Genomic DNA, 13,448 nt, shown 5'->3' on the forward strand with positions numbered 1-13,448 from the left:
GATAGACACCTATGGTGTTGGCACCTTATACCAGGTCCAGACAACCCCTACTAGTGAAGGAAGACAGTGTCTAGGAAGTCAGGGCTCTCTAGAGGTAGCTGTGGATGAGCAGTCAAGACTTATCTAGGAGGAGTGTAAAGCACTTGCAATACCACAGCAGTCACACAGCAGCTTATCAAGCCTCAAGGAACCACACAGTATTGCAAAAGTAAAGTTACTTTATCATAGTAACACTGAACTAGATTACATATATGTAGTCCCCCAACTGGAGGTAGGTAACACACTACATATTTACCCAGTAATAAAAGCAACAACAAGCAGTGGTAAACATTAGTCAAAAAAAGGGGAGGGCCAAATCATATACTAAAATAGAGGAATGTAAAGAGAAGTCCCCCACCCGAGGATATGGAGTGGTTAGAGGGGAGTTGGGAGAACTCTGAACTCCAAGAGGTGAGTACCTAAGTGACCCCCAAAGACCAGGAGAGCAGAGGTAGGTACCTGGTCTTCTCAAGGACTAACAAGGGGACTTAGAAAAGGAACTTTGCAAGAACAGGACCAGCCCAGAGGAACCTAAAGGAAGAAGAGGACCTGTAATAGAAAGGGACAGAGCCCAGTCCACGGTGGAGTGTCCGGACGGGGCAGGAGCCACTACCCACCCTTCTGTAGATGAAGATCCAGGTTAACGGGGGAGGATGAAGATCAGCTGTGGGGGCCAAGAGCTGTAGAGAAGTCCTTGGAGCCATGCAGATGATGTCCCACGTCGGTCGCTGGGTTGCAGTCGGTCATTGATCAGGAGGACCACCAACAAGCCTTGGTAAATGCAAATTGGAGTAGAAGAAGAGTTGCAAGGCTGAAGAGGACCAGCAAGTTCCCGGGGACTTGACCCTTGGAGGGTAGTCCGGGCTGACCCTCAGCAGTTGGGAGAGCCAGCGGAAGCAGTCACAGCCCCCACAGGCAACCCACTGGCAGCAGGCACAGTAAGATGCAGTGAGGCCCAGTCGGCATACCTGGAGGGGAGTCCCACGTCGCTGGAGCAGCACAGGAGAGACTGTCCTTGCAAAGAGGAAGTGCTGAAGGCTGGGGCTACTTGGAGCCTGAAGATCCCTTGGAGCAGGAGAAACAAGCCTTGGTTGCTGCGGGAGTTGCAGTGCACAGGGGTACTGTCCTGCAAGGAGAGGAAACGGCTCACCCTCTTCCAAAATGGACAGAGAGGACCAAGGGCACCACTCCTGACCACCACCTGTGTTGCAGGATCTATGCGGTTCCAGAGGACAGCAGATCCACACAGCCAGATATCATTGCTGTAGGTGCCTGCAGATGCAGGGGAGTGTCTACTTCACTACAAGGGAGATTCCTTCTTGCTTCTTGGTGCAGTTGAGGTCCTGCTGACGCCAGAGGATGGACAGCAATGGACATTTTTCAGTTGCTGGAAGGAGCCGGGGAAACAATGTTGCAAGGCGAGATTGTCTTGGAAGTTGCAGTCATCGGTTCCTGAAGTGTCCACTTGCAGTTCCAGTGGCCAGGAACAGGAGAAGACAATGCAGAGGAGTCCTGGTGTAGTTTTACATGCCAAATCTGGGGACCCACTCACAAGGGAGTCCCTAAATAACCCTAAAAGGGGTTTGGTCACTTTGCACAGTGACCACCTATCAGAGGAGATCACTGATGTCACCTGCCTGACTTGGCCTCTCAGATGCTCCCAGAGGCCTCTGCACATCTTGTTTTCAAGATGGCAGGATCAAGTGGCCACCTGGAGGAGCTCTAGGCTCCACCCCTGGGGTGGTGATGGACAGAGGAGTAGTCACTCCCATTTCCTTTGTCCAGTTTCGCACCAGAGCAGGGTCCCGGGGTCCCTGGACTGGTGCAAACCAATTTATGCAAGGAGGTCACCAAATGTGCCCTTCAACGCAAACTGGTTGGCTGGGGTGGCTACCCCCTCTCCTCAGCCTTGTAACGCCTATTTCCAAGGGAGGGGGTGTTACCTCCCTCTCCCACAGGAAATCCTTTGTTCTGGCTTCCACTGTCTAAGCTGGTCAAGCAGCAGGAGGGCAGAAACCTGTCTGAGGAGTGGCAGCAGTGTGGGCTACCCGTAAATCCTGGAAGACTAGTAGGAGCAATACTGGGGGGTCCTCTAAGGAGCCCCCAGAGTGCAAGGATTCATGCAACCAATACTGGCATTAGTATTGGGGTATGATTCCGACATGTTTGACACCAAAGATGCCCAGGTTCGGAGTTACCATAATGCAGCCCGATACAGTACACGGGTAAAATGGCTTCCCCGCACTTCCGGAGTCCAGTGCATTGGAACTGGAGTTCATAGGGGCACCTCTGCTCATGCAGGGGTGCCCTCAAACACAGGTACCTGCACCCTGTCCTTTGGGCTGGAAGGGCCTCTTATCTTAGGGTTGACTAACAGTGACCTGGTGTAGTGACCTGTGATGAAAGGGTGCGTGGACCTCTGCATGCAGGCTGCAATGGCAGGCCTGCAGACACATTTTGCATGGGCTCCCATGGGTGGCCTAATACATGCTGCAGCCCATGGGGGGGGCCTCTGGTGTCCCAGTGCCCTTCGTACCTAAGTACCATATACTGGGGACTTATAGGGGGGACACCAGTATGCCATGTTTGGAGTGCACAAAGGTCCAAGGTAACTAAATTTGGAGGCAGAGAGCACAATCAATGGGGTCCTGTTTAGCAGGATCCCAGTGAAACAGTCTAAGCAGACTGATAGCAGGCAAAAAGTGGGTCCCAAAAAGAGGGTACTTTCCTACAGAATACACATGGAATCTTCTTCCCTGAAGTAGCATTGGGTGGTATACATAGAATGTACTAGGCTATCAGACATATCATGCTCAGCGCTGATAAGGTGTATGGAGCAAAAAGACGTACAAAAAAACAATATGTTTGTTAGATGACTCAATGATTTAAATGCTTTCTGCTTACATGTGATGTGACATGAATATCATAATTTTGAATCCTGGCAAGACCAACTCAACCTTTCATCTTATTTAGATGAGTATACGGAATATCATTAAGTTGGGTAATAGTAACATATGTTCTGTACAACACATATAAATAACAACAGTGCTATATAAAATGTTGTTATTCCATCTTGAAATAGTCATAAAATGATCAGCTATAAATACTTACATAATTCATATACCTATGTTAAATGCTTGTCTATTTTATGCAACTTGTGTGAGCATAGTTTGAACTCAGAGATCTGACTACGTGGCATTTCCAGGAGATTGTTCAAAGCAATGGGCAGGAAATCAAATGTAAAGGAGATGCACACTCACAGAGTCATAGCAGTCAAGATATTAGTGCTTTAAAAGACTCACTGTGGTAGACATTTTCCTCAATCAGGGACAGCTGGAGAATACCGTACAATATTCTAGGTGACTGCTGTTCTTCACTATAAGGATCAAACTGCTTTGGTTATTATTCTCTGCAAATGGATAAGCAAGGCTCTATTTATGTACCTCACTCTCCAAGAAGAGTGAGATTGAGAAGCTTACTCTATGTTGAAGCAAAGTTTTTGAACTGATGCCCAGCGAAGATCAATGTCCCATAAGAGTTTATTTAGGTACTCTATAGCATGTTGTTCGGTGGCAGCTTTGGAGAGCAAAGTGCCAACAGCTGCACTGGGCCTATAGGTGTTACTCTGTGAATGGATTATTGGTCTCATGCACTAAAAGCTTCTTAATGTACATAGTTGTTTGACACTTGTCTTCAACTGTGAGAGCTTAGCTGCATATGCTCAACCTTGTTCTATGAAAGGCTTCACAATCTAGACAAGCTGGAATCCTACTACACGATTATGCACTGCACGTCTCTTGTGTTGTACTGTACCTGATCTGCTGGCAATCCACATGTCTGTGCGATGTCGTCCATCAAGGACTCTATGACCATCATTCCCTGAGGGGCACCAAAGCCTCGGAAGGCTGTATTGGAGGGCAAGTTTGTTTTACACAAGTAGCCCACACCTCTGATAATGGGAATGTTGTATGCATTATCCATGCAGCTCAAAGATTTGTTCATGACCTGGAGAGTCAAACAAAACAATTACATATTTTACTAGGAGACACAGATATTTTGAATCTCATTTTCAAAGAGACAGAAATAACGCAACTGAAAAAATTAAAAAGAAATGGAAATTCATAATATAATAATGAATATGCTGTTGCAGTTGAAATACTAGTAAAACAGTTACTAACTAGATTGGAATTAATATTAACAGTTAATTGTACAACTTAACCTATCGAAGTGGAGCTAGTGAAAAAAATGTATATAAATAAATATGATAAATAACATCATCACATCTTAAATACCAGTGGACAATGTTCTGGAAAGAGGCAAATTTACCAATGTACTACAACATCTCCAAAGAGAAGGAAGAATTTTCAACAAAATTCTGTAGGTAAAGTAAAGTAATAGCCATTGTCTGCTCATAATATACGGTGAGTACAGTTTTAGAATCCCTGACTCTAGGGCACGTGCACCCCATCCTCATTCATGTAACACAGAGGCAGGAGTGAATGGGACAATAGAAGCATACGGCAAGGATGATGCACAAAATCAAACAAGTTATAAATACAATCACAGTTCAGAGCCAGGAAAATATGTGCCAAATTGATTGTGAGAAATGCGTATAAACTAGGACAATATTGAAAGGATGGATATTTATAATGATGGAGGTGCTATTTAAAAAATAATGTAGGTAACTGAACAAGGTTACACACATTATTATTATTATAATATACTGTTAGAAATGGGGTTTCTGGTTGTCAGAGTATGCACCCTGTACAAGCAGAAACCACAATCCTAGTCAGGATAAGTAAGATACACACTAAAAGATTATCTGTGCTCACCCTCTCGTAGCTTGGCACAGAATAGTCAGGCTAATTTAAACAGTCAATGTGAGGGTATTTCTGCAACACAATACACAGTAACATAATAAAAACACCACAAAAAGACTCGACACCAGATTAGAACAATAGATAATAATTTTATAAATAAATCAAACTACAAAGATCCAATGAGTATCAGTCAAGTTATGAATTTTTAAAAATAAAGAGTTCTAGTGCTTACAAGCAATAAGCGCCAATAGGGGTAGATTTGGGCACAGTCAACAGTACAAGCCGACCGTGATGAAGTGCAGGCCGAGGACAACAGCCATGCAGGACGGTGAAGAGAGTGCCTTGAACCAGGTCAAAACAGTGAGATAAAGGGTACAGATGAGTGATCTGTCGATGTCGGGCCAGCAGTCGAGGTAATGCATTGATTTTCTTCATGCAGTAGTGGTGATGCAGCGGTTACAAAGATGGGTTGGTTCCAAAGGACGATACACTGGGTTTCTCCACACAGTCGAGGAGATGTGTCAATCTCTGCAAGCTGCTGCGACGGTGATGCACGGTTCAGAGTGCCAGGCTCTCAAGGTGATGCGTTGGCTCCAAAAACAATGTACCAGTCATGCTCTTGTAACTAGATCGAAGCTCCGGTTCTGCTTCAAGCAGACTGGAGAAGCATCAGTTTCTCTGGTGCAAGTATATGGGTATACTTCCAGTGAATCAGGCACAGGAGCAGGGGTACAGACTTTTATATCCCTGAGTCTCAAGCAACAGGAGACAAGCCAACAAGCCCTCGGAGGTCACTTGAGTTGCGAGGCAGAGTCCAGCTCTCCCTCAGCAGGGTCAGAGGGCAGCAAAGAAAGCACAGCAGCAAAGCAGTCCTTCCAGGTCAGCAGTCCCAAAGTGTAACAGCCCTTGATGCAGCACGGCAGTTCTTCTGGCAGAGTCCAGTTGTAGGTCCACAAGTGTCTGATTTGGTGGGGCCAGGGACCCAGTACTTATACCCAGTTGTGTCTCTGAACTGGGGGTGACTTCAAGAAAGGGTCTTTGAAGTGCACAGAAGCCATTCCTTCCCAGCCCTGGCTCCAGACGTTCAGTGGGGGTAATCAGCCCTTTGTGTGTGGACAGGGCACTACCTATTCAGGTGTAAGTATCAGCACATGCCTCTCTTATGACCAAGCAAGAGCCATCGGCATGCCAATATGTGCTCAGACACACCTACCCTTCCTCTCTTTGTGACTGTCTAGAGAGAAGGCACAAAGTGTAGCTGTCACCCACCCCAGACGTGTATTGGAGACAGGCTGCAAGCACACAGAGCTGTAAAAGTAGAGAAATGTCCACTTTATACAAGTGCAAACAAAACATTATTCCTGGAGTTATTATTTCTTATTTCTTTCGCTTTGGTTTCACAAACCGATGGAATTATCAATGAATGCAGGCAAAAATGAACAAAACACAAAACGAAGCGTATTGATACACAAACAATATTGGTATATAAATAAATCCAATAAGCTCAATTGATGAAAACATCTTCATCAATCAACACTGTCGCCCACCAGACAAACCCTCTACCACTAGATTGAAATGTGTCACTACTTTTGGCATCGAAATCCAACAGGATTAATAAGATAATTCTTAAGAATTGGCATTTGCTGGATACATTACAGAGACAATGGGAAAAAACCCTATTTGCTTTCAAAAGAGGGAGAAATTTGAGGGACCATATGGTCCAAGGCTATGTTGTACCTGAACCAATGACTGAGAAATGTTTGGGGTTTATCTCTCATGCGTTTTCATATTCCTTGCGGAGATTGTACAGCTTTTGGAAATAGATATTTGTATATGTAATATACATTTGTATACTCCTTTCATGATTTGGGTTCTGGTGGTGTGTTTGCTGTGTCCTTATGGAATTTAACTGGATATGGGTTGGAAGCCATTTTTGGGCACAGTACATACATAGGGGGTCATTACGACCCTGGCGGTCAGTGGTAAAGCGGCAGTAAGACTGCAAACAGGCCGGCGAAAAAAAAAATGGAATTATGACCGCAGCTGTTACCGCCGTGGTCATCCGCCACTTCACCATTCCGACCGCCATGGCGGTGAAGAACGCTGGGCTGGAGATTGCGGTCTCCAGCCCGGCGGTTGTCACTAGACCACCAACAGTATCAGGACCCTGCATACCGCCATGGATCTCGGGTGGTTGGGAACCGCCATGAGATCCATGGCGGTAGGCACTATCAGTGCCAGGGAATTCCTTCCCTGGCACTGATAGGGGTCTCCCCCACCCCGCTACCCCCCACAAATCCTCCCCCCACACCGCCTGCCACCCCCCAAAGGTGGCACAACCCCCCTCCCCACCCCGACCTCGAACATGCACATATACACACCCCTACACGCACACCCCCAACATGCACATATACACACCCCTACATGCACACATACACCCCAACAACACATACCTGCACACATACAGACCTGCACACCGTCCGACCAGCACACATTTCCCATACACACTACACCCCCCGCACGCATACACTCACTCACCCCCTCTACACGCTCACACGCACACCCCCATGCACGCACACAACACACAACACCCCACCACCCCCTTCCCTAACGGATGATCAACTTACCTTGTCCGTTGATCCTCCGGGAGGGGACAGGATCCATGGAGGCAGCTCCGCCACCAGCACACCGTCACCAGAACACCGCAACACCGAATCATGGGACATGATTCAGTGGGCGGTGTTTTGCTGACGTGGCGGTGGAGGTTGAGCAACCTCCACTTTCCCGCCGTCCGCCAGTATGGCTGCTGGCCGCTTTATGTATGAAAAAGGACGGCGGGCTGCCAGCGGTCATAATACGCGGCCCGGAAGACTGCCACAACTGGCAGTCTTCAGCACGGCGGTACCTCGGCGATCTTGTGAAAAGACCGCCGAGGTCGTAATGACCCCCATAATCTCCCAATTTTGTGGCCCGGTAGCAGTTCATAATGCTCAATACTGATGGGTGTTTGCAATATGCATTTTGGTTTGGTTCTTAGCACTTGCAGCAGTAATGTGTAATGTCCTGTAAAAGATGCCCCCCTCGTGATAGTTGGTTGCTGTTTCTGGATTTGGCCTTTTTAACATTGATTTGAGTTTTAATGTTAGTTTTATTGCCAGGTGTCCCAGCCAATTTCTTCAGGCTAATATGTTAGCTCAACTGAGAATCTTTACTGCAGTTCATATATTTTACCGTTTGGCCTTTCTCTCTATAAGATGGTCTCCGCTGTCCCAGGCATGATCATGTGACCCTAAGTGACACAATATAATTGATAGCGTACACGAGTTTCACACTGCATCTTGCAGACTGTTGGTGATTACAGGCAGCACTGCATCGGAGCTGACTTAGGCAGCTTTTCCAGTAAGTACGATGGTGGTATATTCACATGTTTTGATTTGCAATGACAATGCTGGAATCGTTCGGGGTATCTCATATATATATATTTTGTTACAGATAACTGACTCTGTTGGCCGGTAACTCATTTACATGGTTGTATAGTAAGAAGTATTGGTAGATATATATCCAATCTGTGCACAAATACTAATGGCGTCTTGGTATGTTTTCTGAACGTTCTTTCTTCATTGTTTTGATTTCGAGATGTCCATGATCTGTATATTTAGTTTTTGCATCTTGGTAAGATCCTAATGCTGTACTATTTGTGGTTCAGTGATTTGGGGCATGCACATCTTCACTTTTGGTGGTTTGGATGTGTGTTGGTCACTGAGTTGGCACAGTATATGCTGTGTAATAATCATGGTTAGGGGGTGGCACATTGCAGTGTTTTATTGTTGACAAGCAGTACACTTTTAGGTATTGATGGTGGCATATTGGATCAGATGTGTTTGTATTTATGTCTATTTAGGTTTGATCTTAACGCAGAGTCCTGGGCATGGTCTCATGGATCAGCTAGCTACTTGGAGACCAAAACATTAATGATTCCTCCTCTTTAACTACATTGATGCCATCAAATTGCTGACGAGTCCTTGCCATTCTGGATTTAGGTTTTCAGGACTTATGCTTTTTTTTGTTAAGAGGAGTTGACACCTCTCTATGATCCTTGAATTTGAACCAGTTGAATCGTAGTCACAGTGGATCATTATTATGGGGGGGACAACAGTACTGATTGATGAAGATGTTTTAATTAATTGAGTTTATTGTTTGTATGCCAATATGCTCTGGGTTGTGTTTTGTTCATTTTTGCCTGAATTTATTGATGTTTCCACTGGATTGTGAAACCAACGCTAAAGAAATATGAAATAATTCCTGCAGGAACATTGTTTTGATGCATTTACCTTACCCCTTTTCCTGGGGGAATATTGGGTTGCCCTGTTTATCTTAGAACACTTTCTAGAAGTGGCATTTCTAAAGTAAAGACAATTTATCATTACTAATCCAATGATATGAAACATGATATACCCGCTTTTTTCCAATCAGGAATTACAGCTTGAAGTTGTATTAAGGAACTCCTAATGTTAACCTATGAGAGGAGTAGGCCTCAAAGTAGTAAAACAAATATTTTATGTGTTTTTCACTACTAGGACATACAAAACTTAAAAGTACATGCCTTACCTTTTACTTACACAGCATTCTGTCCTATGGGCTAGGACATCTTCAGGGTGACACGTGTAATAAAAATGGGAGTTTAAGGCTTGGCTAAGGGTTTTAAATGCCAAGTCAAATTGGCAGTAAGACACACAGGCTCTGAAGTGTCTAAAGAGCTACTTGTGTGGGTGGCACAATCAGTGCTGCAGGACCATTAGTAGCATTTCATTTACAGACTTAAGGCACATGTACCACACTGTACAAGGAACTTATAGGTAAATTAAATAAGTCAATTGGGTATGAGCCAATGTTTTTATTTGTAAAGAAGAGAGCAAAGGCACTTTAGCAATGGTTAGCAGTGGGAAAGTGCTCAGAGTCCTTAAGCCAACAAAAACAAGGTCAGAAAAAGAGAAGAAGGAAAGCAAAATGTTTGGAGTGACCCTTTAGAGAGGGCTAGTTTCCAACATATATTTTAACTAATAACAGGTGAAACCAGGTATCAGGACAGGAGGTTTTAGTATGCCATTGCATACTAATAACATTGAGAGATTTTTCTTCAAGAAGTTGCTTATCATGGAATCCAGTTCACCATTGCACTACAGATATTGCCCCTGAAGAAAAGAAATAAGACACAAAATGCATTGGGAAGTTCGTTTTTGAAACAAGAGACAGAAAATAATTAAAACAAATTGTTCTAGTACACTAGGAGAAAACTATCTTTTTTGTTATTTTTTTAATATAAAAAAATATATATATTGGAGTTGGCACAAATTTGTTTAATTATTTAATGGATGAACAAAGGCATTGAGTAACTAAAAACATGATTATAGCAACAGTAGTTAAACATAACATGAGATTCAGAAATGGTATTAAAATAAGCATGAGAACAATTTGAGCCCTTTAGTGAGTGCAGTTGGTATTAGTATGGGCATTTCATCACAGACGCTTCAGTCTGGATATAAGTAAGAAGTTTTGGAGTGCTTTACAACTGCACCTATACAATATTTAGTGCAATGATTTTGTGGACTCTCAACAAAACAGTGGCAACAGTATGCTAAGAATCAAAACATTAAAAAACAAAGTATAAAAAAGATGAATTTTTAGTCACTGGACACCCCATCATTATGATAAAAGTGTGCATATTCACTCCCATATGTCTGCTTTTAGTATAGGGTGGACCCAACACTTGGAAGTGGTATTCAAGAACCGTAAAAGGAAAAGGGGAACATTGACTACATGTTTCGTACAGTTTGAAAATGTCACAAAGGTGAGCTTATAAGAACAATGTGGTCTCAAACGTTCAATGATCTAGATTTGTCACTATTCTTGGCAGTTGCCCTATCACTCGGTCGATCCCTGCCCGCACATTGCCTTGGACAGACTCTAGGCATTTTAATTCCATTTGCAAGAAGGTGGTGTTGTATCCATGTGTCTTATATTACAAAATGTTACTTCTGTGGTAAAAAAAGATGCCACCGGATCATGTACTGTTCATGGTCGTTGGTTTCAGGAAATCTAGGAATTTCTACAGGTCTTCAGGTTCATGAAATGTGCTTCCTATCCCAGGCGCAGCTCCTCCGTTAGGGCGTGGCCCCCCCCCCCCAACAGCAGCTGCACACCTTTTTGATACAAGGGGTGGGGCCACAGGCTGTGACGAGCACTGGTGGGTTGTGCACAGCACTACCCCTCACTGCGCATCTATGTTTGGCCGGCTGTCTCGGGCCAGCCAAACACACATTCAGAGTAGGCTCTCTCCACCCCGGCACTGTGTTGCCAGGATGGAGAGAGCAGGCACAGGCTCCAAGTCTGCCTGGGAGTACCCTGGCTGGGTACTCCCGGCCAATCCTCATGCTGCTCTGAGCAGTGTCAGGATTGGCTGCAGGGCAGGCTGGGAGCCTGTGCCTCAGCCTGTCTGCAGGAGAGGAGCAGCGCAGTGGTGACAGCGGCGACGATACAGGTACGTTTTTTTTCTTACCAATCCCCTCCCCGCAAACCCTCACATGCGTGCGCGCTGCTCCACCCCTGTTTAGCACCGCGAGCCACTCCTGTCCTATCCTGAGGCACTAACATGGTGGCAGGCTCCAGAAGGCCAAATCTAACATACTATTTAATAGCCGAGGACTCAGTGCCAGGAATTTCCTGTGTTTAATATTTGTGTCTGGGGGGAAATCTGCTGAAACATATGTTATGATTCCTGTACAGGAGGACTGTTAACTTTTGTAGCTAGAGTGACCATCTTTCTAGTTTGGTAATACTCAAGGAAGCATGCTATTACTGGTTTGGCAGTCACCTGCTTTGTGGTGTGCATAGGTCTTATTTGGTGTATGCTTTGAAATTACAGAGGCAGATTAAAGGTTTGTTTGAAAGTTTTAATATAAAGGATGCCAGAAATACCATTAGCCATCTTGTTTGCCTCTTTCAGTGACTTTGGAAAGTCTGGTGCTGTCTTGCTAGAGCTATCATCATCCCTAACTGCCTTTTTATGCAGATTTCTCAGTGTTTGCTCCCAAACAGGTCCCTTGCTGAACGGTTCCAGGGGGTCCTGCATGGCTTCTATTATGTTTTCTATGACATCTACTTTATTCTGAAAGGAGGTTATATGCATTCTTATAAAACTAACTTCAGCAGTACTCTTTCATTGAATCCATTGTCCTCAATGAGGTAAGTTCTCTCAGTGTGTCCATTATGATTTCAACCATGTCAGTTGTTGGGGAAGGTATGGGGTGCTTCTGTTTACCATTCAATACTTTGATGAACAGAAGCTGTATCCACGATTTGTTGCTCACACATGTGGTAGAGCTATTTGAAGCAGCAAATGTTACATGGAGGAGGGTCTTCTTCTGGATGTCGGTGTAGATGGTTTAGTGATATGGACTTTACTTATAGGGTACAGGCAAGCTCAGAAACACTGGGTATGCCAGTCTGTGCCAATCAGAGACATGCATATGAAGGGGTTGATTACATGAAGTGCCCTTGTTGTTATTATATCCAGCAGGCCATGGATTAGTGGAGGGCAACCTTTGGTCAAAATTTTTAGATGCAGGTTAAGGAGACAGATTCAATACTGAAACGCCATGACCTGTCATTTGAACTTTTTCATCATGTGTCTAAGCCTGTGGTGTGCATTCACACATTACTACAGCTATTTAGACCAGAAGGCTCTTAAACTGTACGCTTTTTAGAAAAGTGATCTAAAAGAGGCCCTGGTATAAGTACATTGAGAAGTTCTGTGTTAGGAACAGCCTAAATACCAAAGTGATGACATGAGGGGAACACTTACATATTACGACTGACAGCAGCATACACTTTTCTCCACCCTTCGACGAATTCAGTTTCCGTTATTGGGACAAAGCAGGTTACACAGAAGTCTGTAGGTTACTCCCAGGAATCTCCCAAGTGTGCTTACAGCGGGAAGCAAACCTCCATGGTGGCTGTAACATGGTGATGGCCCACAGCCCAGCATGGGAGCTCTGGATGAAAGCTGCTACTATAGGTGCAGCTAGCCCAGCCTCCAAACGTTCCACCATCACCAGGTCTAACTCCTACTGTTAAATTAGAAAGGCTGTACTAATGTGCATTGACCTTCAAGAAAAGATGTTGAAAATTATTTCCAAGAAGCGACCCAAACTTGAATGATTTCCCCTGTTTCTCTTCTGACTAGAATCATGTTATATTGAGAATCATTACTTTTTCTGTTGTGTCTCTTATGACGGTACTCTCACAATGTTTATTACACCACTCAAAATATCTTCCATAAGGGACATCTTGGTGCAGTTGTCAGGATCACATTGTCAAATTGTGTTGGTGATATTGAACTTGGACAGAGTAGTGGTAGTAGTGATAAACTTAGCAGCCACCCTATTGTCTTAACACCGATCAGAACATCTTTAAAACTACTCATGTTCTATGAAATACTCAAAATTTAGCTGCCACACTCTCAAGCAGAAGTGACTGATGTGCCCTCAGCTGCATCCAATACTACTTATGTTCATGACACCACTGGACATG

The 13,448-nt window shown here is 44.4% G+C and overlaps 1 protein-coding gene across 1 annotated transcript in view; it reads right to left on the reverse strand.

The window, feature by feature from the left end:
• LOC138295473 (xanthine dehydrogenase/oxidase-like) overlaps nt 1–13,448 on the reverse strand; it is a 794,335-nt gene that overhangs the window by 270,027 nt on the left and 510,860 nt on the right. The window contains exon 25 of the mRNA XM_069233806.1: nt 3,853–4,044. Coding sequence (XP_069089907.1) covers nt 3,853–4,044 — 192 coding nt within the window. The remainder of the gene's footprint in view (nt 1–3,852; nt 4,045–13,448) is intronic.

Source organism: Pleurodeles waltl, chromosome 5 (genome assembly GCF_031143425.1).
Source record: "Pleurodeles waltl isolate 20211129_DDA chromosome 5, aPleWal1.hap1.20221129, whole genome shotgun sequence".
In the NCBI taxonomy this organism is placed as follows: domain Eukaryota; kingdom Metazoa; phylum Chordata; class Amphibia; order Caudata; family Salamandridae; genus Pleurodeles; species Pleurodeles waltl.